Consider the following 26,059-nt stretch of genomic DNA (forward strand, 5'->3'; position numbering starts at 1 on the left):
TAATTGAAAATAGTCTGACAATAATTGTAGTAAACTACACACACACACACACACACACACACACACACATACACAAGGCTGGCCAAGGCAAATATAAGAATTTTTTTTATAAGACACATATTTATGTGTCTCTGGAGCCTCATTGACCAACAGCTTAAAAAGATGTGACACAAATCTGGAACTGGGATATTTTTTTTTTTTTTTTTTTTTTTTTTTTTTTGAGCGCTGGGGATTGAATTCAGGCCTCATGAATGCAAGGCAGACACTCTACCACTAAGCAGCATTCTAAGACTTGTTGATACTTGGCTTTTTGTTTGATAGCCTATGGAGTCTGGGGGAGACACTGCTCCCATTATAGGGAACTCCATTTAAACCATTTTATATATGGGCATGTATGCATTTTAATAAGATTCTAGAGTAGTAGGTTTGTACATAGACTTTTCAAAGGTTGTTAATGTTTTTTGTCTATCCCATACTTCCTCTTCTACCCTGCCCTCCCACTTGCATTCCATTTAGCCCTTCCTGTTCTGCTTCTCTCCTTCATATGACTTGCATTCTACTTCCTTTTTCTTGAAAACTCCCTATGGACTCTTACTAGATTCTTGCCTTCTCTGAGTAACCCAATTTCAACACACATATATAAAAACTCAAAACTAACATTCAAATATGAAATAAAGCATACAATGCTTGTTTTTACAGCTGAATATTGGAAATGGAATTGTATATGGCTATATGTGTAGGAAAGATACACATACATGTATATGAAAATTTACATTTTTCTCTTCTTTCTAGTGTGAGATCCATGTCATCCTTCTAAGTCCCCTTTACTTCTTTTTACATTTAAGTATCTCCATGACTGTGTTCTCATTTATAAGAACTACTTCTTCAGTTTTTTACTAACAATTTCTCCATTTTCTAGAATAATTTCACTTATTTTATAAATATTTCTCCCACTTGTTTTTATTCCATTTTAATTAATTAATCATTAGTAATGACAATAACATCTGTTTAATTAATTAATTAAAACTAAATTATTTTTGGAGACAGAGATTGAACACAAAGCTCAATGCATACTAGGCAAGCACTCTACCAACTGAGCCATATTTCAGGCTTCTGATTTATTTTTACCTCTGTCTCTCTGTATCTCCTTCTGTGTCTGTGTCTCTGCCTCTCTGGATATATATATATATATATATATATATATATATATATATATATATAATTTTTTAAGATAAGGTCTCACTTTGTACCCCTGGTTATCTTGGAGTGGGCTATGTAGAGCAGGCTGGCCTCAAACTCACAGAGATCCACTTGCCTCTGCTTCCTGAGTGTTGGAATTAAAGGCTTGCACTACCACACTCAGTTTCTCTAATCTTTTATATGTTTTATGTTTAATCTTATACATTAAGAATAATGTTAAAGTATTGGTCAATGTGACTCCTGTTTTCATAATATCAATGTATATTCCACACTTATTAAGACAAAGCGTGTTCTATCCATGTGTCGCTTACTTACTGGACACATTTCTAAAGGGCTTCATGACAGGTGCCTTTTCCTCTTGAGTCTATTGTCATGTATGTGTGTGATCACCTACCAGGCCTCCATGTTATTCTTCTAGAAGCTATGCTAATCCCATACATCCTTGTACCCGTGGTTGAAGCATCTCCAAGCTAAAGGTTTTCTTGTGTGCCTTTCACAGGATTTTGCCATGCCTCAGAGCTACTCTGAGTTTTTCTACTCTTATTGGACAGGGCTCTCCCGCAATGGCAGTGGCAAAGCCTGGCTGTGGACAGATGGGACATCTTACTCCTTTGAACTGTAAGCCTTCAGAACATTGTGTGGGAGAGGTATTTAATAAAGACAGGTTAGCAGTGTGATTCAGCAGTAATTATAGAGCATCTATTTCATACTGCATAGTGTGCTTGCAGGGGGATGCCCAGAGGACCTTGGGTGGCAATGGCTTAGGAAAGTGGTGGGCTAGAGAGAGAAGGTTATCGAATATCAGCAGGCGGTTTCCTGACTGATTTCAGCAGTGAGTACCTAGGAATTGTTTTTCTGGGAAGCAAGGTAGTAAAGGTAGAGAGAAGAAAAGGGAAAGGTGATCTATTTTGGATGAATGATTAAAGAGAAACCCTGGAGACTCAGATGTAATAGTGGTCATCCAGGGTCATCCAGTCTGTCAAGAGCCAGGGGTAGGCTACGGCCTCAGAGAGTTCTTGGATCTCCACACTGTGTCATGTAAATAAAAACATTTTATTTACCACAGAAGCATTTAGAGAGGGCGTGCATGGAATTCCATGACACTAGTAAATGTAATTTCTTTATGAAAGTTTATTACATTCAAAGCTCTGTTAAAATGTATTTTATTCTCTGTGTATGGTAAAAACAGGACATAGTAACATAATCACTTGTATTTTTAATTAAGTAAACTGAACACTAGAAAAGGTAGATAACTTTAAAATAACAGTAAAATCAGAGTGCCTGTTGCTTTATTTTAGAACAGTTTTTGCAGTTTTGAGTGGTCAGTTACTTCTAAGAATGAGGTGGTGACTGAGAAGCTGAAAATTGTCTTCATTGACCCCATCTTTCCAACAAAGACATCCTAGGAATATAGATATGATCTTTGTCACTGAAGGAATGCTTTTTTGTTGTCTCTGAATGTGTCATTTAAGAAATAAACTCTAAACTCTAAATAAAATTTAATTAAAAAATTAAATTAAATTCTTTTCTTTTTCTTTCTCAAGGTTTGAAATTATAATAGATCCCACCAATCTAAGAAACAGGGATTGTATGACCATCTTCAATGGAAAGGCTTACTCAAAGGACTGCAAAGAGCTGAGGAGGTGTGCCTGTGAGAGGACGGCAGGGAGAGTGGTACCCGAGGTGCTCCAGTAGGTGCCATGAAACATTGAACAGAGGGGGCCCATAGGTCAGCCTCAACCACCAGCAAAAGGACTGAGTCAAGTGAGGTCAACGCAGAGGACATCCAAAGCTTTGAAAAACCGAGAGGCAGCTGTTGGGACTGGTACTTGAGAGACTGTCCTGGTTCTGACTCAGCATCATCCATTACCTGAGCTCCAGTTCGTGCACACATTTACCTGTTACAAGGATTCTTACTCATGAACCACCAACTAGCCTCAGTAAGCTAGAGAGTTGTCCTCTTTGATTTACGGAAGTCTTTCAGCTTTCTCCCTTCTCAGTATCTGTTTTCACCCTCTTTTTCATGTCTCTCTTACACTAGGAAAAGAGACGCCTAAGAAAATAAAGCTGTTGATATGAAGCCACTTACTGTGTGTGGTGGAATCCACACAAGTATTGGTGCCTTCCAGTTCTCAGCACTTGGAAGGTAGAGGCAAGACATGAAAAGTTTAAGGCCACCCTCAGCTACATAGCATCCTAGGCTGTATGAGAACCTCTTCTCAAACAGAAAGAAGGGGCAAAAGAACCAGAGAGAAAAAAGAGAAAAAAGAAAGGAGAAAAGCAAAGCAAAACAGTGAACAGAAGAAAAGGAAGTGAGACCCTTTGTCCTAACAGGCAGTCCAAGAGAAACTAGCAGATGTCCCACTCCTGTGCTGTTGTAAACACAGCTGATTCTTTGTTTCCAGTTCACACTTTGCCTCTCCCAGGCTCTCAACAATGACTTTGCCTGCTACACTGCTGGCCAGCTTTTTAACTGAGATGGAAATTGTGTCAATCTCCACTCCATCAATTGTGTCTTTCTTCTAATCATGTCTCCTGGGAAAGAGATGTTCTCAACTCTGATCTAAGTTAGAATTGCTGTCCCTGTACTCCAACAAGGAGACTGGAGTAGAGAGAAAAAAAAAAATAGTTTCTTTACATGCACAGATAATAGTTTGATTACTTCCTCCATCACGTTTGAATCATGTTTATACCTTTCAGGTACTAAAGTTTCAATAATAATAACTGTGATGAATGTGAAATGGGTGTGGTTTCAGAATGGATTTGTGATTTGGGGGAATATTAGCAAGGGAATGCTTTTCACACTATGTTAATAGAACTGTTTGACTACTTATGACTTGACAATTAGTGGGGCCACTCTGAGGATATTGTTTGTGGGATATTTGAGATTAAGAAGGTGTACAAAGCAAATTGTCTTCCAGTGGGGGCTTTATGATATTCCTAGTGAAATGACTGGGATAAAATCATGACATCAAGTTTGGTATGTTGAGTAACCAAGGTGTGATAGACCACATGATTGATTTCTGAACAAGCTTCGGAGGAAAAAGAGAGGCTGTGATGTCTACACAGTCAGACTCTTGACTAGACATGAGTTTCTCTGGGTGATGACATTCAAAACTATAACAGGGGTCATTGTGAATAGCACCATGTCAACTGGCTTCATTAGTTATAGATAAACCGACACTATGGGACTGACAGCACCAGTATAAGAATTCAGACTCTTACTTTTCAACAGTAAAAACTTGGAAACATTTGTTTCATGGTGAAATTATATTAACTTAGCCGGTTTGTGATAAGAACAATTCTGCATTTATTTTCATAAGACTTAATTTGACAACGGTTACTTATCGAAACATTACTGGCAAGCTACTTACGTTTTCTTTTAGATTTCCTTCTAACTATCTAGGGGATTTCTTCAATGATGAATGAATTCTATGCAGGTTTACTGTGTCAAGCACATAGAAGTGCATTTGTGGTTTTGAAATTTAAGTCTCTCTTGGTTTATTTATTTATTGAGCAAATCGCATCACTTCATGTAGCTTATTAAAAAGTGGAAATATTTTTAATTTTCCTATGATGTTACTTAAAATGTAGTAAGTGTGAAGTTACTCTCATAATGTGGGTTGTAATAGAAAATGTAAGGGGAATTAAGAAAATATTTTAAAGGGTTTAATGATTCTTATTTAAATATAGGGGACACAAATGCATCATTTGTATTCATTAAAGAGAAAAACTATTCTCAATTATTTCCCAAAATTAAAATGTTGACTGTTTTCCTGGCTCAGTTAAAGTGACTAATACAATAACCTACAAAATAAGAAATAAAGACCAAGGCCATCATTAAGCAATTGTTGTCTAAACCTACTACAGAAGGAAACGGCAGTCAGCAAGAGAAAGTCAAAAACTTTGTGGACTTAATTGTAAACAAGGGCCATGGCTCTCATTTAAATTTTGACTCCTGGCATTCTGTACTCCTGGAGGGAAGACATCTGTCTCTCTAACTACCATTGATTGGAAGAGTCTAACTATCTAGAGGATGAATAGCATTCTCATTTGCAACCTGAGATCTCAAGCAAAGTGTCCTTTCCATTGGAAAAGAGAAAAATTGTGCTTTTAAAATTTGTTTTCTTTTCTTGATCTTATTCTTCATCATTGCCCTTAGCCCCCCTTTCTTTATCCAAACCTGATAATATCAATAACATCACAAACGTTTCAAAAGATGAGAAGGGGGGGGTATGGTACAACATTGCCTCCTCTAACATTTAAGACATAAGAATCAATCATAAAATGAATTTTAAGGTAAGTCTTGCTGATAATCAAAAATGGAAACCACATGAACTGGCTTTCTCGGGATGAGAAGACGTTTTTCTAGTCTCTTACTCTGTAGGTAAAGAAAGTGCAGGAAAGGTCAAACAGGAATGTGGCCTTTCCCATAGAGTGAGCTCCCTCGGGTACACAATGAGCTATTTCTTTTCCTGAGGATATTGAACACTCTCAGGACTTATCAGCAGGAAACAGGTCAGGAGCCCGGTGACAGCAGGAAGTTTGAGAAGGGTAATGGGCAGCTTTTACTTGGGGAATACAAACAGATTACAAACTAGGTACAGGGTCGAGTGGGTGTTCTGGGGCCAGCCTTAATGTTTGGGAGTCAAGGGCAGTTGTTGGAAGACACACAAAACGTACTGTGTGACTTAAGATACACAAAACTCACTGTATGCATAGATCTTTAGACTCTAACAACACATTTATTTATATCAATATTATTATGTCAGTATTTTATTGGCACATTTAGTGTACAATACTATGCAGCACTGTTTCCAATTGCAGAGGAATTATCTTTTTCCCCCCTTTTTAAAAGTTCACTCAGGGAGATGGATTAAAAGTACCTGATTCATCATTGGTAGGATTGGAACAGGAAACCGGCCCTCTTATGGCTAATTACCATCAAAAAGGACGGGTATCCTGGATCACTAGCAACCTGCCCTGAGAACCTCCCAAGCCCTGCGTCTGTGTTGGTGCAGCATGGCTGCCTGGGACATTGTAGACTCCTGTGTCAGCTGCACTGTAGATAAATCTCTGGCTTGTAAACACAGAATCATGCATATACAAGCTGGATAGCATCAGCCAGAGGATGTTTGCATTCAGTTTCCTTGTACTTTTTTAAGAAGAATCATCAGTGCTTCCCATCCTTTCTCTAAACATAGCCTGATGACAAGCCTTTGAAGAATCTCAGAGACAAACAGTCTTTACTGTTAAAACTCACCATTGTTTCTCTGCTTTCCAGATTAGTATATTTAGCTACCAGCTGCCAGCTGTGGAAACCAAATAGCCTACAACTTCCACAGTCTGTGGGCTGCTTGTCCTCCCAGGATCAGCAGAAAGCTAGAGACATTTCTATGTCGTGTGTGTGTGTGTGTGTGTGTGTGTGTGTGTGTGTGTGTGTGATGCTTCCACCCTTTAAATACCATGTCAAGGTAAATAAACAGAAACAAGAAAAACAAGACAAAGACATGATCTTCTCATTGCTAGAGGACCATAGCCACCGAGAAATGAACTTCAGGTTAAAGGATGCTTAGTTTTATTTAAATAATTCCTGCTTCCTCAGTAAATTATTTTTAAATTATTTATCTAAGTTATGTCATTTTAATAAGAAGGAAAGGATGAAAATCTTGTACCTTATCAGAATGAATACTTATCAGAATGAAAGTTAAATACGACCATATTGAATTTAGTGACTATTTATTGAGAGCATGCTATGTAGTAAGATTTAGAGATGGCACATGGTAGACATAGAATACGATAATAATTAGTAAATTTTTCCTTCTCATAGATGGCAAGTATTTTCACTTCAACTTTTCTACCTAAAATATCATTTTCTATAGTTTGCATATAACATTGGGATTGCATTCTTAAGCAGTATTTTGAAGTGAATCATATTATGATTTTATAGTGGGAAAGTTGAGGCACAGAGATGGGCAGTTGAAAGTGCTCGGTTTTAATCTTGGCCTTGCAGACTGTGAACTGTTTGATTGGTGAGTGGTGGGATGGACAGTCCCACCTCTACCAGAGGACATGCTGATGCTGATGTCCTGACTATTTCTTCACCTATGTGAAGTTCTAAGGGTTCCTTTCCCAGTAGAACTCTCCAGTCTGAAAAGCACAGTCCAACACTACAGATAGAAGAAGCCTCTTTTCCTTCTGAGACAGATCAGATGAATTCAAAGACTCTACAGTGTTGGGGCAGGAGTTAAATCCTGTTAAACATGTTAATTGTTTGGAAGTACTGTTAAGTGCTATTAGAATTGCCATATATTGAGGTTTTATTAAATCTTTATTGTAAACAGGCTGTAAAGGTCTGTGAATGATTCAAGCTATCAGCCAAGCAGCCTCTTTTCTAACAACTGGCCAGATTGCCCTGAGGGCAGTACAGTTGTTTAGGGAGTTTACTCTGAAGACCACCACCTCATGGCTGGAACAGCCTGTGGAAGGAAAGAAAGCAGCACTCCTTGGCAGACTGCAGATGGCCAGGCCTATCCTGCAGCTATTCACACTCAGGCCAGAGAGGGAGCACTTCCAACCTGTGGACCCAGAGAAGACCTGTGAATGTGGAAAGAAGAGTCTGTGCTGTGATTGGTGCAAACACAGTCCTTGAAGGGCTGCCATGACGTATGCGGACACCCTCACTACACCCTCTTTTGTCCATTAAGTGGGCTGTTTGGTTTAGTTTTAGAGTCAGCCAGGAGACCCCTCACCTTCCTCTGATACTCCTAATGTTGCAACATTAGAAACAATAAACGACTTCCTGAATGGCCCTTTCTCGCCTCCTTTGCTCTTTATCTTTGGAAGACTGAGCTGAGCTGGTAACACAGAAGAAGCTGCAGAAGCACAGGATGGTAGCAAAGGCACAGGCAGCGTCAGAAGCAGTTACTGCTCTGGTGGTGACAGCAGTCACCATCACCATGGCAGTAGAGAACGACCAGAGAACAGCTGAAGAATTCCAGAGAGTGGCCAAGGCAGAGAGGATGGGCAGCGGAAGCAGAGAGACACGGAGGAATGGTGGACATAGAAACAGTAAGAGAAAAGGCAGAAAAGCAAGGCCAAGTAAAGATACCAGAGAAGAGAAGCAGTGGGCTCGAGGAACAGCCGTCCAAGAACCATAACACTAGTGGGAGATGCTTGCTGCTATTTACTGCTGTCTGCTGCTGGTGTCATGGCTTTCAAAAGCTGCCGAGAGCTGCGGCCCAGTGGTGATTAAACCCCAGAGAAATAAGCCTCCAGCCTGCACATCCAGATCCTAGAGCAATAGACCCCCAAGCTCCTAGGGTTAGGAACTGCAAGCCTCTATATCTGTGAGGTCAGTCCCTAGGCCTTGGGTGTCAGAGGAGGATTACCAGCAGTGGAGGTCCCCATCCTGCTCATTTCTATCTATAGCCAAAGGACCCCAGGCATGTGATTCATAGTAACACTAGTTTGGAAATCTATCTGTCTCCTCTCAGGGTGTGATCTCATGATATAAAATTCCTAGAAGCTGATCTGAAGAAAAATCTATCAGTTGTTAAGTATAATGGTAAATTTATTTATTAAAAAACAAACTAGGGATTACTGTACAAACAAATTCCCACAATGATGGCTAAATTTCTTTGTGGTATGGGTAATCACTTTGGACTTCCAAACAAACAGGAAATGATTTTCTCTTCTTTGTTCTCAATGAGTCAGGGCTTCTGTAGCTCTAAATCAATTTTCTCCTTGGCATAGTACAGGACAAGGTCAACTGAAATCTGCAAAACATTCAAGAGTATTGCTAAGCGTAAACATAAAAGCAAGTTTGCTTTCATAGCCCACACACCAATCTCCTCCTGCATTTGCTCTTTGATCTCTTCTAAACCTTCATGCAACAGAGGTGACTCTAAGCAGGATCTTTCAGATGCAGGATCTGAATGCATTCTTCTCACAGATAAAATATTTCCAGTTGTTGCAGGTGTCTGAGAAGAGGGAACGGTCTTTGAGGTATCCACAGATCTGGCTGGCTGATAACGGTCTCTCTGTTGGCAAACTGAAAAACTAAGTTAGCTTCCCAAGTTAGAGGTTAGATTAAAGACAGTGGTATTTGACAAGGAAACACTACAGAGATGCCATTGGATTTATTTTAATTTGCTTTAATGTGGCCTTTTTCTGTGGTGGTTTTATCCTCCTTCAAATAACACTATTCAGTTTTAATAAAAAACGTCACCTGATTGTGTCCACTAATCTGGAAAGCTCAATATAGAAATTGCTCAATAGTTATTGCAATCTCTTGACCAGAAGGCTCTCAGCATTATTATAAAAAGAATGTTCTTGATACTTGCATTTGATTGCTCATTTAGGCACTTGAATTATGATAAGAATTTTCTAGAGGATAATGGTAGGGGAGCTGATGAGGAAGATTTAGCTGTGTTGGATAGTTTTATGTGAACCTGACACAAAAGCTAAAGTCATCTGAGAGGAGTGAACCTCGGTTAAGAAAATGCCTCCATAAGATTGGGTTGTAGACAAGTCTGTAAGGCATTTTTTAAATTAGCGATTAATATGGGAGGGCCCAGTTCATTGTGGATGGTGTCATTTCTTGGTTGGTGGTCCTAAGTTCTATAAGAAAGCAGGTTGAGCAAGCCATGAAGAGCAAGTCAGTAAGCAGCACCCTTCCATGGCTTCTGCATCAGCTCCTGCCTCAGGTTCTTGTCCTGATTTCCTTCCATGGTGAACTGTGATATGGAAGTATAAGTCAAATAAACTCTTTGCTCTTTAACTTTGCTTTTTGGTCATGGTGTTTCATCACAGCAATAGAAACAATAAGGCCAAGTCTTAAGTATATTAGTTATAATTCCAATCAGTACTCTTTAAAAGCAATAGAAACAATAAGGCCAAGTCTTAAGTATATTAGTTATAATTCCAATCAGTACTCTTTAAAAGTATTATGTCTTCTAGAAGAAATGCAAGGTACAAAGTAAATTTTTAAAATTTCTTTACATTCCCAATTTTCCCTCTAATGTCTCCTTCATACACTTACAAGTCAGGGAGAGGAGAGTAACCATCTTGCCAGAACCAAGATTGACTGAGTTCATCTTGAAACATTCCCACCCAGTACCCAAATCCTTTGGTCATCCGTATGCTGTGGAGGATGAAATTCTATAAAACATGAGACACAAATTGTTAATGCAGAAAACTAAATAAATCCCAAACTACTATGCAATATAAAGTCTGATATTTTGCTTGATCAGAAATTAATGAGGACTCGAGTGTTGAAGAAATACAGGAGATATTAAAGTGAAGTGGGTGTACACACACACACACACACACACAGACACACACACACACACGGTTCATTTGCTGTATAGTCAGTATGGTGTGTTAAATACTACAAAAAATATATTCACCTGGTATTGAAGTTTTAATAGATTCAGAGTCTGGTAGACAGTTTGTATTAATGCAAAGTGAGTCTTATATAGACTTTTCATCATCAAAAGTAAAAATTTCTCTTACTTCATTCACCCTGTGGGTTATTTTCTCCCCTACTGTATTTTAATATGTGAAGTTTTGGAGATTCCAGCCACAACTCACTGTGAGCACATTTTGTTAGATGAAGCATGTTTTATTTTGTTATCAAAGTTTTGGAGGAAGTAATTTTTAAATAATTATAATAATGTAGTTTAAAGCTTCTTGATTTACTACGTTATTTTTAACATTTCCCATTTTTCTTATAAAATTGAACTTCAGTTACTGAATATTTTGTTAGGGTGAGAAACATCTAACTAGGAATTCCACTTCAGATATTCTATTTAAGGGTAGATGGCTTCAGCAGACACTGTACTGTTTATTCATCAAGATCCTAGCATGCTAGGTTAGTAAACTTAACATTTCACTTATCAAATGCACATTCTTATAAATCAATTCATTTCATGACATCACTTTTATATTCTTTGTAACTTTTGTTTGGTCTTGATACACAGGCCTCAGACTTAAGTTCCTCCTGTCTCAGCCTCGCATGTACTGCATTTACATGCATGTGTCATATCACTGCTTTGGAAAAATAAGGAATCCTATTTTATGAGAATCTGTAATTCATTTTAATGAGTAACAAGGTATTTTCAGAATGACATAAAATCATAGGAGAGTCATTACCATTTCTTCTTTGCTGTCTATTTGAAGGAGTCTGGCATCCTCGTTTAAACAAATCTCCTTACTGCCATTCCATTTTTTCTGGATTTGAAAGACATAGTAACAACTTTTTCCATTCTGAGTCCAGTTGTGTGGACAATGGCTGCAGTTACAATCTTCAAAACATAAACATTTCCTTAGTTGTCATCAATGCACAAAATTGGCATCCCAACTTCCTCAAATAACCAAATGGTCCCCATGATGTAATACCTACCCATCCAGCTGCTTTGAGGCTGAGACAAGATTTATATAATTTCTACCTGAAATAGTTCTCTGATAATTAGTTTCAGTTAAAGATCAACGTGGAGATGGCTTTATCTAAATCTTTCCTCCTATATCAAAAATGGATCTATTTTTCCCCCACTGAGCCATTGACAAGGATGAAAAGTAAGCCTTGAGCTGATGTTTTAATTCTAAGACTTAAGCAAGAAAATATTTCACGTTTAAGGGAGAGATCAATTAATGCATGAAAAGAGTGGCTTGAAACAAGTAGGTGTGTACTAGACATATAAAGAAACAATGTCTTAGAACTTCATTACAACTAAGCATTAGGCTTTAATATTTAATGAACATTTTTAAGGAACATGACTTAAGAAAGAATACACTCAAGGACAGTCAATGACCTGCACACAGAGGAACTAAATAGCACAGATTTGATGATAAGTTCTAGCTTAGTCTTATGGAGGGAGACAGACATGCATAGAACATTGGTTACTAGAGAGGAGCACTCCATATGGGGTGAGAAACACTTCACAAGCAGTTTCCAAGACTGAATACTGAGTCCATTCAGGCTTTTCAGTAGCCTGTGTTTGGAAACAGTGCTAATCAGCATGCTGAGCACTATGACAGTCATGGCAGAGTTAGTGCTGAAATGGTGTTTGGAAGGTTGAAGAACAAGATGGATTAGCAGAATATACTTAAAAAATAAATTTTATTTTTCGGAAGAAAAAAATGGTAGATTTTTCTTTTCACATAACTCAAAATTCAAATAGCATCCTCTAGAGGGAACTTAACTTCCTCAGTAAGTATTAAGTCACCAACAGAAGGGTTGACAAACTGTAAAGCAAGTAGTAATACAATTTTAGGCTTGAAAATAGTCATAAGAGATAAACTGAATTAACTCTTAATTTTTTAAAAGAAAGTGAGTCTTACATGTTATAATAATTTTATGATAAATAGTCTGATTTCCACGGTCAATTTTTTTTTTTCAGGAGCCTTGCAAGGGAACAGCAAACAGCCTTAGAACTCACAGGATATTACTGGATGGCCAGCAAAACCACACCTGGGGGCAGGATTTGGAGAGATAGAGCCCCAAGGATTACGTGCTCTGACGACCTGAGCTGTTACCAAGCATAGCAGTGCTATTGCTCGCATGGTCACCACGCCCCTCATAATCTATGAGTTGTATGAAGACTCTAAGGCTTCTAGCCCTTCACTGTTGGGCAGTGTTACTAGTACTTACAATAACAGTGATTGACCTTTCTCCAGGCATTGCTACTGGAGCAGATTAATGATCCAACTACCACACTTAGAAGTATTTAGACATGTAAATTGTTAGTAAAGTTAGGTGAAGATGTTTGTGTTAGTGGCTTTGAGGTAGAACATCTTGGGGAACAATTTGAAGTTTAGAAAGGCACATTTTTAATAGTTGAGCAAGGGACTCATTGACGTCAAAGAATAAAAACAATGGCAGCTGGCTCTTGCTGGCTGATTTACCTTTCTTGCTAGGATAGGATGGTGATCAAATATGATGATTAATTCCTTGTACCCATTTCTAACCTCAGCTTCCAGATACGATTTAATTAAAAAGTGTGAATGAGTGGATATGCATCCTGAGGATTCAGAGTGAAAATGACTGATTGTTTTCATATATAAAAGTTTAAATGTGAGATTATTTAAAGATTTTTATAGGATTACTTTTTGAGATAATAACCTTTTGAGGTAAATAATAAAATGTTTGATCCTTTCTTTGTAACTGCAAAATGCATCCTGCCAGGAAAAGAACTGGCAGAGAAAAATAACTTGCTTGCTTATACTTTGTTAATCTATAACAAGTTGCTCAGACATGAATGTATGTGGGTCCTTGGGAATAATTTGTTTTTTACCTGTAATATGTAAAATACTTAATGATGTAAGGGAAATGGGAAACATGCTGTTTTTTACTTGTATTCATTGTAATCATTCTTTTGAAAAATAGAATGTAACCACATTGCAATTTTTATATTGCTTAAAAGATTTTGCTTGGGTATATAAGCTGTAAGGGAAAAAACAAAGTTAGATAGAGGGAAGATATCAGGAGAAAGGCAAGAAGGATACATCAGAAAGAGGTAAGGAAAGAAATAAAGAAAATAGAGAGACCCTGAAGATGTGTGTGTGTGTGTGTGTGTATGTGTGTGTGTGTGTGTGTGTGTGTGTGTGTGTTCCTTTTTCGCCAGCCTCAGAGAATTAAGTTTTACTCCCTTAGATAAAAAAAAGTCAAATGAGTGATTAGTTTGCCAACGACATGCCTCCCCCTCAGTCCCTGAGCTGCTGGAAGCTAGTCTATACAGCAGCAAATTTTTGTGCTTAGTTATCTATAATTGAGTCTAAAACAAGAGCCAAATTAGATGAATTGGGAAGTCTGGAGCTAGAGTTGAAAATAGGGCTAGATTTGAGTGACTGAGGGAAATATATTGTTGATTTTAAAAGCCTTGCTTAGGAGTCACACACATTCCACTTGTTCTTGCTATGAGCTTGGTTTAGCTGAATTTCTTAGGAATTTCAGTCTTTTCAACATTTCATTGGAAGATGTAGAAGAAGCTGAACTAACTGCAGAGCAACAAAAATTACATCATAATTGTCAGCTGTGAAGGGACAGGGCGAGCTCAGTGTTGTGACCCTCAGCAACATAAAGTATTCAGATAATCTTTTAGGGACAGAAACTGTGGACAAACTGGGAGGGGTTTTTGCTGTTGTTGTTACTGTTTTGACACAGAAAAGGATTTCAAGGCAGTTTGAAACAGAGCAGGAGATTATGAAAGATATTTTAACATAGACTTTAATAAGCGTGAGGGTTAGGTGAAAGAGAAGCACCGGGAAAAAAAGTAACAGCCATCTGCAAGTGTGGGTGTGGACTTCCCTAAGGCTGAGCTGCCAAAACTAAGACATATGGGTATGGGCTCCTCAGAGAGCCACAAGCAGTTGTCTCACTGGGCCTGCATGCCGTTCTGCTGGCTCTTGAATTACAGCCCCAAACGTTTCTAAGAAAGCTTTTCATTTTAATAAGTGAGACTATCAAGTAGCTCTGGAGATGCCTTAGGTAGAATTACAATCTGATAAGGTAAAACCAGGAGCCACTAGGAATGCACACGAGGTCAGTGCCTGTCCTTTCCCTGTAAGTAAGATTTCTATCTGGTTCAGAGAAAATTACAGGTTTAGAGCTGAAGCGAGAAAAGCGGTAGTTAATGGCCCTGGAATCTCGCTTCCCTGTGGTTGAGAAGTTATAACCAGATTCCTGGGGAAGGACCTCTTCTCTATTTTCATGTCCTCATTATTTTCCATCTTTCAGACCTGCCTCAGCACTCACTCCAGACCTTAGTAATCCATAGAGAACAGACTACACAAAATTGTTTCTTTTGAGCAGAAGCTGCACACTGCGGATCTCCACTGAGATCACTTTTTCTTAGCTGGGCATGATGTCTCATGACTGTAACCCCAGCACTTAGGAGGCTGAGGCAAAAGAGTCACCACAAGCTGGAAGCCAGCCGTCCTGAGTTCTGGACAGCCTAGGCTATATGACAGACAATGCAAAACCACACTGATCTTCTATCCGTTACCTGAGCGGGGAGATCTTTGCTGCAAGACTTGGCAGTTTTTCATCTCCAGGGTGTAGTTTCTCTGCCACTCTGTGAGGTTCAACAATGCTCTGTCCTGCTGGATGAGTCTTTCCTGCTGACTCATTGCGAGAGAGGACACCTGGAAGACTGTTACAACGTCATACATTCCTCCTCAAACACTGACGCTTTTCAATAAAATAATCCCCCAGCACAGATCAAAGAAAACTATCAGTGAGGGTGAGGGCATAATTCTCCTGGCTTTAGGTTTTTGTTTAAAACTTAAATTACTCAAGAATCAAGTCTTACAAAAGACACACAGAAAACAAAACAACAGCAGCAGCAAAACACCTTGGCCATTTCTTTCCTTTGCTCACCCAGTCTCACTTCCCAAGAGCAGATAAAATTATTAAGTCCTTTAACACATCCCCCCCCACAGATACTTTAATTAAAATAAAATCAATCAATATAAAATTCCTGTTCAACCTTTTATGCAAAAGGTCTACATGCTCGTTGAACATTTGATTTTATTACTTAAGTATATTTTAATATTCATTCCTTTAAGTACACAAAATGTACTCTCACTCATTATAACAGAAAAGGAATCCACTGTATGGATGTGTGATGAGTTCCCTCAGCAGTTTCTTTTTTGTTTTTTTTTTTTTAATTAATTAAATGATTGATTTGTTTGTTGGGCAGGGCTGGGCACTGAACCTCGGTCTCATGCATGCTGGGCAAAACCACTATGGCTTTATTCTCAAATGGCTCATTCTCTTGAATGGCAAGGAGAAGAATGCTGCTTAAAGAATCTTAGTCTTGGGGCTGGGAGATAGCTCAGTTAATATAAAGTACTTGTTGAGCCAGCCTGAGGACCTGCATTCCCAGAACCCATATAAAAAGCTAGGTGTAGTGGTGCACGCTTGTAATCCCAACACTAGGGAGATGAAGACAGTTGGATTTCTGGGACTCCCCACTGGCTGACTAGCATACTCTACTTGTAAGCTGCAGGCCAAAAAGACTGTATAGCAATAAAAATGGTGGAGGGTTCCTGAAGAATGATACTCAAGGTTGTTCTCTGTCCTCCACACAGACACACACAGCCATATCTACACGAACTGGTATGAGCACACACACACACACACACACACACACACACACACACACACACACACACACGCACACATAAGCACACATACAAATCCACACACATAAAAAAAAATCTTAGTCTTACCTCATTTTACACATTTGTAAGCTATTTTTAAAATGAGTGGCTAGATCAAAAGTTTATGGACATTTAAATTTCATTCAGTATTTCTAAGTTACCCTCAATAGATACTGTTGTACACAGTATTTCAAGGTTATTTGCATTTACAGCTCTCCTTCTGTTTAGGACTTATATTCTCTTCACAGGTGTAAACAAGTTGGAAGTATTTCCTTGTCTGTGAAATGTGTTACTATAACCTTTGTAAATACCACATCCTCCATGGGCTTTCTTGTGCTTCGAGAACTACCTAGCAAGTCTGGAATCAGGCTGAGCAGTGCATCTCAAGTTCACATGGTGATGACCTTCGGAAAAGACATGATGCAAGCTACTTAATGGTGTAGCTTGTAACTGTGGGACTGAAAATTTGGGGACCAGAATGTGACTAACTTGTTGGCATTGTTTATTGATGGCAGCATGCTGGATGATTTGCCCTTGGTTTTAATGAGACCCTGAGAGATGCCTTCTGCTGAGGCAGGTTGCCTAGTGTCAGCAAAATTCTGTTTTTATCATCAGCAAAACATAAAAATCCCCAAGCAAGACTCTGAGGCTCCTTGACAGCACAGTGTCCTGGGCAAACACCAGTGATTCCTGAGCCAACAGAAAACAGAAATAGTGGAAGGAGAGCGAGGGAAAGGTACCTGCTCTCTGCCCCCAGATACCCACCTTTCCTTTCCCCCCTATTTTTCTTGAGGCAGCATTTCATGTATCCCATGCTGGCCTCAAATTCACCATGTGACCAAGGATGACCTTACACATTTGTTCCTCCTGTATCTCCTCCCATTTTCTGGGAATACAGGCCTGGGTCACTACTACTCGTGACTCCATCCAGGATCCTCCTAATAAGAGATTTTTAAAGGTGATATCTTTACTTCTGTGCTATTAAGTTGTACTCTTACCATGTAACAAACTAAATATCTTTTTAAATTCTCAATAAACTACAATGTTAAGGCCTGTTGTTTTGGTCTTGTGAGTCTCTGTTAGCAACTAGTCCTGTGCGTAGAGATATTTATTGGTTTGTCACATGCTTCAAAGATTGATTTTGGTAAGCTATAAGCTATAAGTGATTTATTTACACAGTTGAAAAATATTTTACTCTTTTTTGACACACTGCCATTTTTTATTTTAGTTTGCATATTCTAGATAAAAGGCTAGAAAAGATGTGTTGTGGTGTAGAATTTAAGTTGGAATTAACAATGGGATCTAGCAAGTACCATTAATTTAAAATGTATAAATAATAATAATAATTGTTATTATTATTATTATTATTATTATTATTATCAATATGCTAAAATCCCTGGTAATTTTAGTTTTGAATGTGGAGCTATAATTTTATGTCTATATTGATACATTTACACTTTGACATCTTTGGGATTAATGTCATTGTAACTATGAGGTAGGATGTCAACATTTCCCAGATGACCATCATGTTTTCCTCTGTCACTCAATGAGCATAACTCCCACCCATATTCTCCTAGCTGCCACTTTTAACTCACAGTAAATGTCTAAGGAACTGACGAAGGGGATGGCATGGCGGAACAGAATGGATCATATCATAGCAGCCAGGAAGCAAGGAGAGACCACTGGCACTGGAGGGCTCTCTCCTCCCCCACCCAGGCTTTCAGACTAGGGGTTGCTGCTTCTAACATAGAGGGCTCCCAATTACTTAATCCTCTTTGGAAATTCTTTACTGTTTTCATTCTAACCAACTGGACAAGATTAACCAATCTTTTTTGTGTACTTGTCTCTTACTCAGGTTTCTGTGTTTTGCTATCATCTTTTTCACACTTTTAAAAAACATTGTGTGTATTTCTTTTGCTTTGTCTTCTAGTTCACTGGATTTTTGTCAGTGGTGGTTTTCAGTTTTAGGTATAAAATCCAGGACCTTGTGCTCACCAGGCAAGATTTCTACCACTGAACTGAACTCCCAACCCTTCACTTATTTTTCAGTTAGGTGGATATATTTAACAATTGAGTGTGGGGAGGGCAGGTCACTGCTATTGCAGTTTGTTAAAACATGCAAAAAGAATAGTTGCCTCATATCTCTATGATTGAACGATAGAATCTGATTCATTTTCATGCATACATTCATGTGATAATGAATGTATCACCATTGTGATAATGAATATATCCTCCACAGAAACTTTCTGTCTTAATTTTTTAACTAGTATTTTATTTTGAAGCAGTTGAAGTTTCATATGTAGCTTTAAGAAATAATAGATTCCATCAACTCTTAGTCCAGTTTCCACCCCATGGTACCATCTTGAGAACTGAAGTTCAGAATCACAACTAGAATATTAACACTGATAACACCATGGTGTGCCATTTCTCCATCACCATGTGGGTCCAGTACATTGCCCTTTTATGAAGCCAATTCACTCCTCTTCTGCCCTTCCTGCTCCTTAACACTAACATGTTCTAATTCAGTGATTTTTGTCATTACATTGTTATAGAAACAGAATCTTATATTTTGTAAAGTTTTTTTTTTCCACTCAGGATGCCATCCTGGATATTCATCTGGATAGTTGGATAAATCAATAGCCAACTGGTTTTTATTGTTGAAAGGATTTCTTTGATATTAGTCACCACATTTGTTTAACCATTCACTCACCAAAGGACATCAAGGTTGTTTTCTTGTTTAGCTCTTACAAATCAAGGTGCTATACATAGGTGTTTTCAAGCTTTAGTGAATGAAAGCTCCAGAGAAGTGTTCAGGGGTGCAATTGTTGGGTTGTAAAATGGTCAGGCTTTGATGAAACCATTTCCCTGTTCTTCCATGGGCTGTATCACTGTACAGTCCTGCCTGAGATACCTAGTGATTCAGCTTCTCAGATCCATCAGACATACGATGTCACTGGTTTGTGATTTCTCTTTCTTGTGTGTGTGTGTGATGTGTCACACTGTGGTTTTAACCTGTTTTCCCTAATGACAGATGATATTGAACCCTGTTTTCATGCTCACTTGATACTTCCTTAAATTCTTTGGAGAAATGTGTTGTCATGCTATTCTTTCATCTTATCACTGAAAGGCTTTGTTTCTTGCTGAGTTCTGAGAGCTTTCCCAAATCTTTATATCACTGGGTATGCGATTTGCAGTTACTTTCTCCTTCGGTCTTGTGTGTTCAGCCAGTTTTATGATGAAGTAGATGCATCTCATCAGCTTTTCCTTTTACTAATAACTCATTAGATGTTAGATCTAAGAACTCTGCACATACTTGAAGAATGAATTTCTTCCTTTTTTAAAAAAACTACTTGATTTGGGCACTACCTTTTAAAATTAGTAGAAAATTAATGCTCCTTATTTTGTTATATTAATAACCTGGTACATATAGGGATTGAAATATAATCTTCTTTTTAGAAAGTTGAGATAGAGTTTTAATATTCTAATGAGCTTTATTGTGTGAGCTGTATTTCAAGTCAGTTCTGCTTTACTTATGATGCTCTGGATGGCATGGACTTCATCAGAGAACAGTAAGACAGGAGAAAGGGAAATAAGACTTCCCCTTGGAGTTTCTTCCTATGTAGGAAGCAAATGTTTGACCTTAATTGGCGTTTGAATTGTAGTTAATTTGCAACAAGTTCACAAATAATGACCGAACAATGTCATTTCCTAGGGAAATGAACCAAAATACTTCTAAATCTCCCAAACAAAGTTCTTGGGTATAAGATGCCACATGTTGTACCTAAATGATTAGTTTGAAAAATGAAAATGGACAGAAAAGGCACAAGAAACACTTATCTCTCTGGAAATATTTTGCACTATAAAGTTTTCAAAATAATATTTAACTAGCATATGACATTAAAGGAAACCCAGAGACATAAAAAAATGAGAATATTACAAGTCTATACTCCTTGCAAATGACCACTCAAGTATTGCTGGTTAACATTCAGGTTATATTTGTTGAAATCCTTGTGTACACATGTGCAGAATGCATGTGCAGATATGAATCTAATTTGCATATTATTTTTAGAAAACTGCATATCTCTATAAAATACCTGCTTTCATGGGAAACATCACACAACTAACTACATCTCTACATCCTTACTAGTGGTTCTAGACAATTTTAAAATTAATTGCATTCTTTTACACAGGAAGTTTCACTGTGTGAACTTCCTCTTAATATAAGTCAAAGTGCCTTTATAGCATGTATGTGCACTTAAACAGTTCTTAACTAATTTCTTCATCCACTTATGCATGTGGACTTTTTACATAATAGCACAGCTATACATAATTCATAATGTATTTGTGAAAAGAGGTAACTTTGAAGATTTGCCTTTGTACTTACACTTGATGCCCAAGAAAATGGATGTCGCTAATAAGCCCACACAGAACACACAGGAAATCACCGTCACGACACACCATGTTCCTAAACGTAGAATCAGAACAATGACATGAGTTAGAGAAAACAGTTGGAAGGGATGGTTAGAGATGATGTCAGATTGAGTGGAAGAAGGATTGGTCTTTCCTGCTGTAGAAATACGAAGGTTTGAAACTCCAATAGGAAAAGGAGAATCTTTGCTTAAATGCTCTCAAATGAACCTTATAGCTTGGGGTGCATTTGAACTGGAAAACACCAAATTCGATAGACTTAATACCATAACTCTGTGATCCTAATGTACAATATTATGACTTTAATAAGCAATTACATCTATCTATTTACCTAGGTTTTTTTCCAATAATCTCAATAATGCCAACTAGGCAACCTTGAATTCTTAACATCAAGACTCTCTTACCTGTTTTCAGTATCTCTTGAGTGTGATTCACTAAACTATTTTTAATTTTAATGAGCAATTTAGAAAATGAACAAATATTTCCAGCTAGTTAGTCAACTCTTCCAGGAGGAAAAGTGAGTGATGTAGCTTGTTAAATTATTCACACTAATCAAAGAAAAATAAAATGTATTCTTACATATTGTGATAGGCCAGATGATGACGTGCCTGTGATGACTCTGGGTCATCCCTGGAACCTTGAAATTGTGCTTTATGTGACAAAAGAGATTTTGAAGCTAGTACTACATTGGAGATCTGAGATGGGAAAGTGATCCTCAATTAGTGAATTTGTAACAAGTCAATACCAAAGACCAAACAATATAATTACTTGGGAAAATATAATAAAATACTTTTAAAGCCCACCCAGTTATTCGTTGTATGATATTTCATGTGACATCTGGTTGATGGATTAAATAAATGACAGTGAAAATAAATAAAAACTTATCAATTTGAAAATATGTTGTGCTGTGGAGTTTTAAAAATAAAAAGTACCATAAGATGTAGAAATAGGCATTAAATAATGAAAACATAGCCACACCAGCATAAAGACATTTTTCTAGCTTTTCAATTTTTTCTTACATTTCTTAGTATTTGTCAAATAATTTCCTGAGCATTTAATGCAAAAACTAAAACAATTAAAATTTTATGATTTCTTTTACCTTTTTTCATATTTAAGAGAGAGTATATATCATATTTCCAGATCCCAGTGCCCTTTTTCTTTTTCATTTTTACTAGTTCATCCATCCAGTGAACATATCAGGCATAATGGAGTACTCTAAAGAGGTTATCTCAGATTAGAAGAAACACCTGGGTTCATCACAGAACACAAACAGAAAAACTTCCAGTTTTCTAGTAAGCATTTTGAATTTGTTACCTGAACATTTGCTAGAACACAGACATTTCTGAGAGGCCTCTGAGGTTGGAATGTCCCACTGAAGAGAGCTGTATAATTCTTCCTCATGCATGCTGAACGTCCTTGAAGAGGTAAAGCAGCCTACGTAGAAGTCTGACAGAAAGAATTCTTCTTGCGATTAGGAGTAGGTTGATACAAAAAAAATGGAACTGACTACTTTTTCACAGCTGTAAAATGCACTGGGGATTAAGGTGCAGGGTAGAGGCATCATCATCCAGAAAGTGGAACTTTTAAAGCTTAACTTTAAACATAGCTCAATAAAGGAAGAAAAGAGGATGTGCTGAACTCAAAATGGCTATGGTCAAATTACAGTGTTGCTCTGATCCCCATATGGTAGCAGATGCTGAAGATGAGGTACACAGAGTGAACTTCTAGCTGGTGTAGGATGTGAAGCACAAAGATGACTCGAAGAACAAAGACAAAGGCAGTCCACTCTAGGCAAACCAACTTGGACATAGCTTTTGGGTTTCCAAACAAGGAAGCTTGGAAGGGATTTCATCCCTAAAGTCTTTTCCAATCAGTCCATTGATTAGGATGATACTGCCTGCTAAGATAACTTCAAGTAAACTTCAAAATAGCAGTCAGCACTGTAAACATTTAGATCTCCCTCATAGTTTGTCCCCAGGGACTGTGGTTGACGGAGAGTTTTCTCCTTAAAGAGGCCTGCATTATTTTCATCTTCTGGAATATTGGAGCCAAGGGAAAGGGAAAGAGAAGGTGACAAACCCACACTTGCTTCTTGAAAGTCATAACTGAGAAGAGATATGAATCATAGTCACACCTACTCATTCCATATTGGTCATGAAGATTGGGTTTGCCTGGGCATCAGCATCCAGAGGTAATTTTACTCTTGGAGGAGGAATCAATTATTAAGTGGACAGATGGCCATTTTCATCACATCCTGTGTTCTACAGCATTGGTACTGAGAAATTTGATCTCTTAGACATTAATGATCTCTAGGCCACTTGTCCTTATGTCCAAAGGTCACCTCTCAGTAATTTATAGTCCATACAACTTGCAAAATTGCATGTTCTTTCTTTTTTGTTTTAGAGTCTCAGTGGATAAATCGTTCTCCATCACAAATGGCACACTCAAGAGGTAATGAATGGGAACTCACTAATAGGGCTACAGTTTGGGGAAAAGGTTATTAAGAAAGCCAAAGGGGGAGGGAGTGATAAAACATGTACTGCAGAGCTCATATCAACCCATGGCCTAAAGCACAAAGGACGGTACATACTGGGACTTTGTGGTCTGCCTCACCAGAGCCAAGGGCTGGGATGCAGAACATCAGGAGTGAATTGGAATTACACCCTGACTATGCCTCCATATCACTCAGAGGCTGAGTTTGCCCAGAAAATATATTCATTTGAGTTTAGCTTCCTGAGACACAAGGGATAACTAGTGGCGTCATTAAAGGCAAATGAAAAACGTCCAGCACATTCTGCCAACATTTCCTGTGGTGTTTCTGGTCTGAAAACAGAATGACTGAACTCTAGATAAACCTTTGCATATGCTAAATTCTACCAGGAGGGGAAAAGAGGAAGAAACCACCATAACAAATAATATCACAACTAACTACCGGAGCCAGAGCTCCATCAGCTGCTGCTCATTTCTAGTTTCTCTTCTCACTTTGTAAGCACTGAAACCCAAGCTTGGACAGATCCATTGTTTCCCAGGACAATGCACCCCTGGTAAATTTCTACGAGTCATTGGGTTCTCCCAACAAAAGATCCATGTGCTACATGTAGTACTGCCATACTTGTTTTTGTTTTAGATAATATTATTACCAGTCATCACATCCTAACAAATATTTTAAAGCCTGATCACATGAATTACTTCCTCACTATAGCTCAGAGAAACAGGAAGGTAAGTTGGCTATAATTTAGGGCACAGAGAAGTCAGTCCATTTAGCGAGTTTCATGCTAAGTGTTTGAAATGGAATGATGGAATTCTCTGGTTGTATAATCTAAGCTGTTCTCATTTCATGATATACTTTAGGCATGACTACTAGGGAAGAAGAGGGTTTTTAGGTACAGTGAGATTGGCTCCACATTCTATGTATGTTTAGCAAGGCATTAAATATGTTCCCTATAAACCCATCTGTGATGTAGTAATATAGAAATATGTCCTTTCCCAAGCTGAAGAGATGAAAAACACCGAAGTCTAGGCATAAGGTTGATGTTTGGATAGTTTCTGAATTATTAGTTCCCACTTGGTTTCTGCAAATAGACAGTTACATACAATAAGTTCAGGCCTGAATTCTAGAGAAAAAGAGAAAAAGCAAAGACTTTCCCTCTTGCAAGTCCAAGAGCTTGGCATTTGTAATCAAGAGGCTGAAGAAACTCTTGCTTTTCTTTAGCTCAGAACTCTATTCCCTTATGGACAGTCTAAAATAAACCAAGGTGCAGATTTGCACATCAGCACACAGAGATGTGATACTAACACATATTTTTTGAGTATCACATGCTTAATGTTCTGATCAATATTTTATATAATTACATCAAAGATCATCACAATTCTCTTCTGGGTAAGGTAAGCAGCTCACTACATAGTCCAGAAAACAGTGCTGAAGACATTTACCCCAAACCACATAGGGAGTAAGTGCTAAAGTAATGTTTATTGACAAGTACTAGGAGCTGACTGCTTACAACAGGGACACAGAATGTGTGTTAAAAACAGATTTCCTTGTCTCCTCGGCCTTCTGAGTTCCATCTGTCTCCGTGCTTGAACATACTCAGTTTCCACAAAGACCTCAGCTGAGACGAACTGTACTCATGATCCTATTTACTCACTAGCTAAACAAAGGAAGCTGTGGGGGGAGATAGTATGACTTTTGCCTCTTATCCTGTTAGAGGTGCTTCCTCACAGGCCCTATAAATACTTCTGAGTTATTCAGCAAACACCAAACATAGAACCATCAGGAAAAGAACCAGATAAAACCCTTCTGCTTCTTCTTCTGCCTTCTGGACACTGCTGTCAATAGGTATTTATTGGTTTTACAAACCCTGTCAGCTCTCTCTCAAATCCAGTTTCCTTGTGTTGTACAGAGGGTGGCCACTGTTCAGAGTAAAGAAAAGTGAACGAGGGGACTGAACTGTTGTCTCCCAGGATGAAGAGTCCCCAGGTTCTTTTTCCCCTGAGTCAGGGACGTACTTGGTGCTGATCACAGACAATGAACAATGAAGTCATGGGGACTATTTCCATGGATTTTTTTGGTATCAGTACTCTGAAATTTTCTTGTAAGCATAAGCATATAAATAATACAGATAATTTAAATTGTGTGGTCATTGTAGAGATAAGATAAAACTCTGAAGTTTATTTTTGATGAGGTATATAAGATAAAAATATCATCCCAATTTCTTTATTTTAATATTTATACACACACACATACACACACACACACACACACACACACACACACACACACACACACAAAACCTTTGGTTTATCCTCCAGCCCCCAAACCATCCTATTTTAAGTATGAGAAAATGGAAGTTAAACAAAATATAAAATTGTATCAGTAGTCAGGCACATGCCTTTATTCCCAGCATTTGGAAGGCAGAGGAAGACACCTGGTCTACATAGTGGGTTCTAGGACAGATAAGGCTCCATAATCAGACCCCGTCTCAAAAAATAAATAGATAGCTAGAATTGCTTCATGATAGCTCTTCTGTGAAGGGTTTGTACCATTTAAACTATCGAAAAGACTCAATCTGTATTATTTTCTACTATCCCATGATGTCTTTCTTAACTTAGATATTTTATACAGTGTTGAGCCTTTGTGCCATAATATAATTTTAATTTTCTGTTTGCATATTTGAAGATGCAGTGGATTCCATACAGTATACTAAGAATATTAGGAATGGAAGATAAAAATCAAGTTAATAGAAAGTGAAAAACTGAAAAGCTAGTG

The 26,059-nt window shown here is 38.0% G+C and overlaps 2 protein-coding genes across 5 annotated transcripts in view; one reads left to right on the forward strand and one right to left on the reverse strand.

The window, feature by feature from the left end:
* Positions 1–4,974, forward strand: part of Clec1a (C-type lectin domain family 1 member A) — a 32,400-nt gene extending 27,426 nt beyond the window's left edge. For 2 of the 4 annotated variants that reach the window (XM_037204087.1, XM_028881503.2), the window contains 2 exons: positions 1,700–1,818; positions 2,745–4,962. In XM_037204087.1, coding sequence (XP_037059982.1) covers positions 1,700–1,818; positions 2,745–2,895 — 270 coding nt within the window. In that variant the 3' untranslated portion in view covers positions 2,896–4,962. Of the gene's footprint in view, positions 1–1,699; positions 1,819–2,744 lie in introns of all 4 variants that reach the window. The other 2 variants (XR_005091168.1, XM_037204088.1) reach the window with 2 other exon arrangements.
* A 157-nt stretch (positions 4,975–5,131) lies between these two features.
* Positions 5,132–25,480, reverse strand: Clec9a (C-type lectin domain containing 9A). The gene is made up of 6 exons (XM_028881504.2): positions 22,108–25,480; positions 20,750–20,830; positions 15,207–15,353; positions 11,356–11,507; positions 10,244–10,362; positions 5,132–9,253 (listed from the first exon to the last, which is right to left on the reverse strand). Exons 1-6 carry the CDS (start codon positions 22,196–22,198, stop codon positions 9,121–9,123), a joined length of 723 nt encoding a protein of 240 aa, XP_028737337.1. The 5' UTR covers positions 22,199–25,480; the 3' UTR covers positions 5,132–9,120.
* Positions 25,481–26,059: the final 579 nt, after the last annotated feature.

The sequence above is a fragment of the Peromyscus leucopus genome, chromosome 3 (genome assembly GCF_004664715.2).
Source record: "Peromyscus leucopus breed LL Stock chromosome 3, UCI_PerLeu_2.1, whole genome shotgun sequence".
NCBI classification, from domain to species: Eukaryota; Metazoa; Chordata; class Mammalia; order Rodentia; family Cricetidae; genus Peromyscus; species Peromyscus leucopus.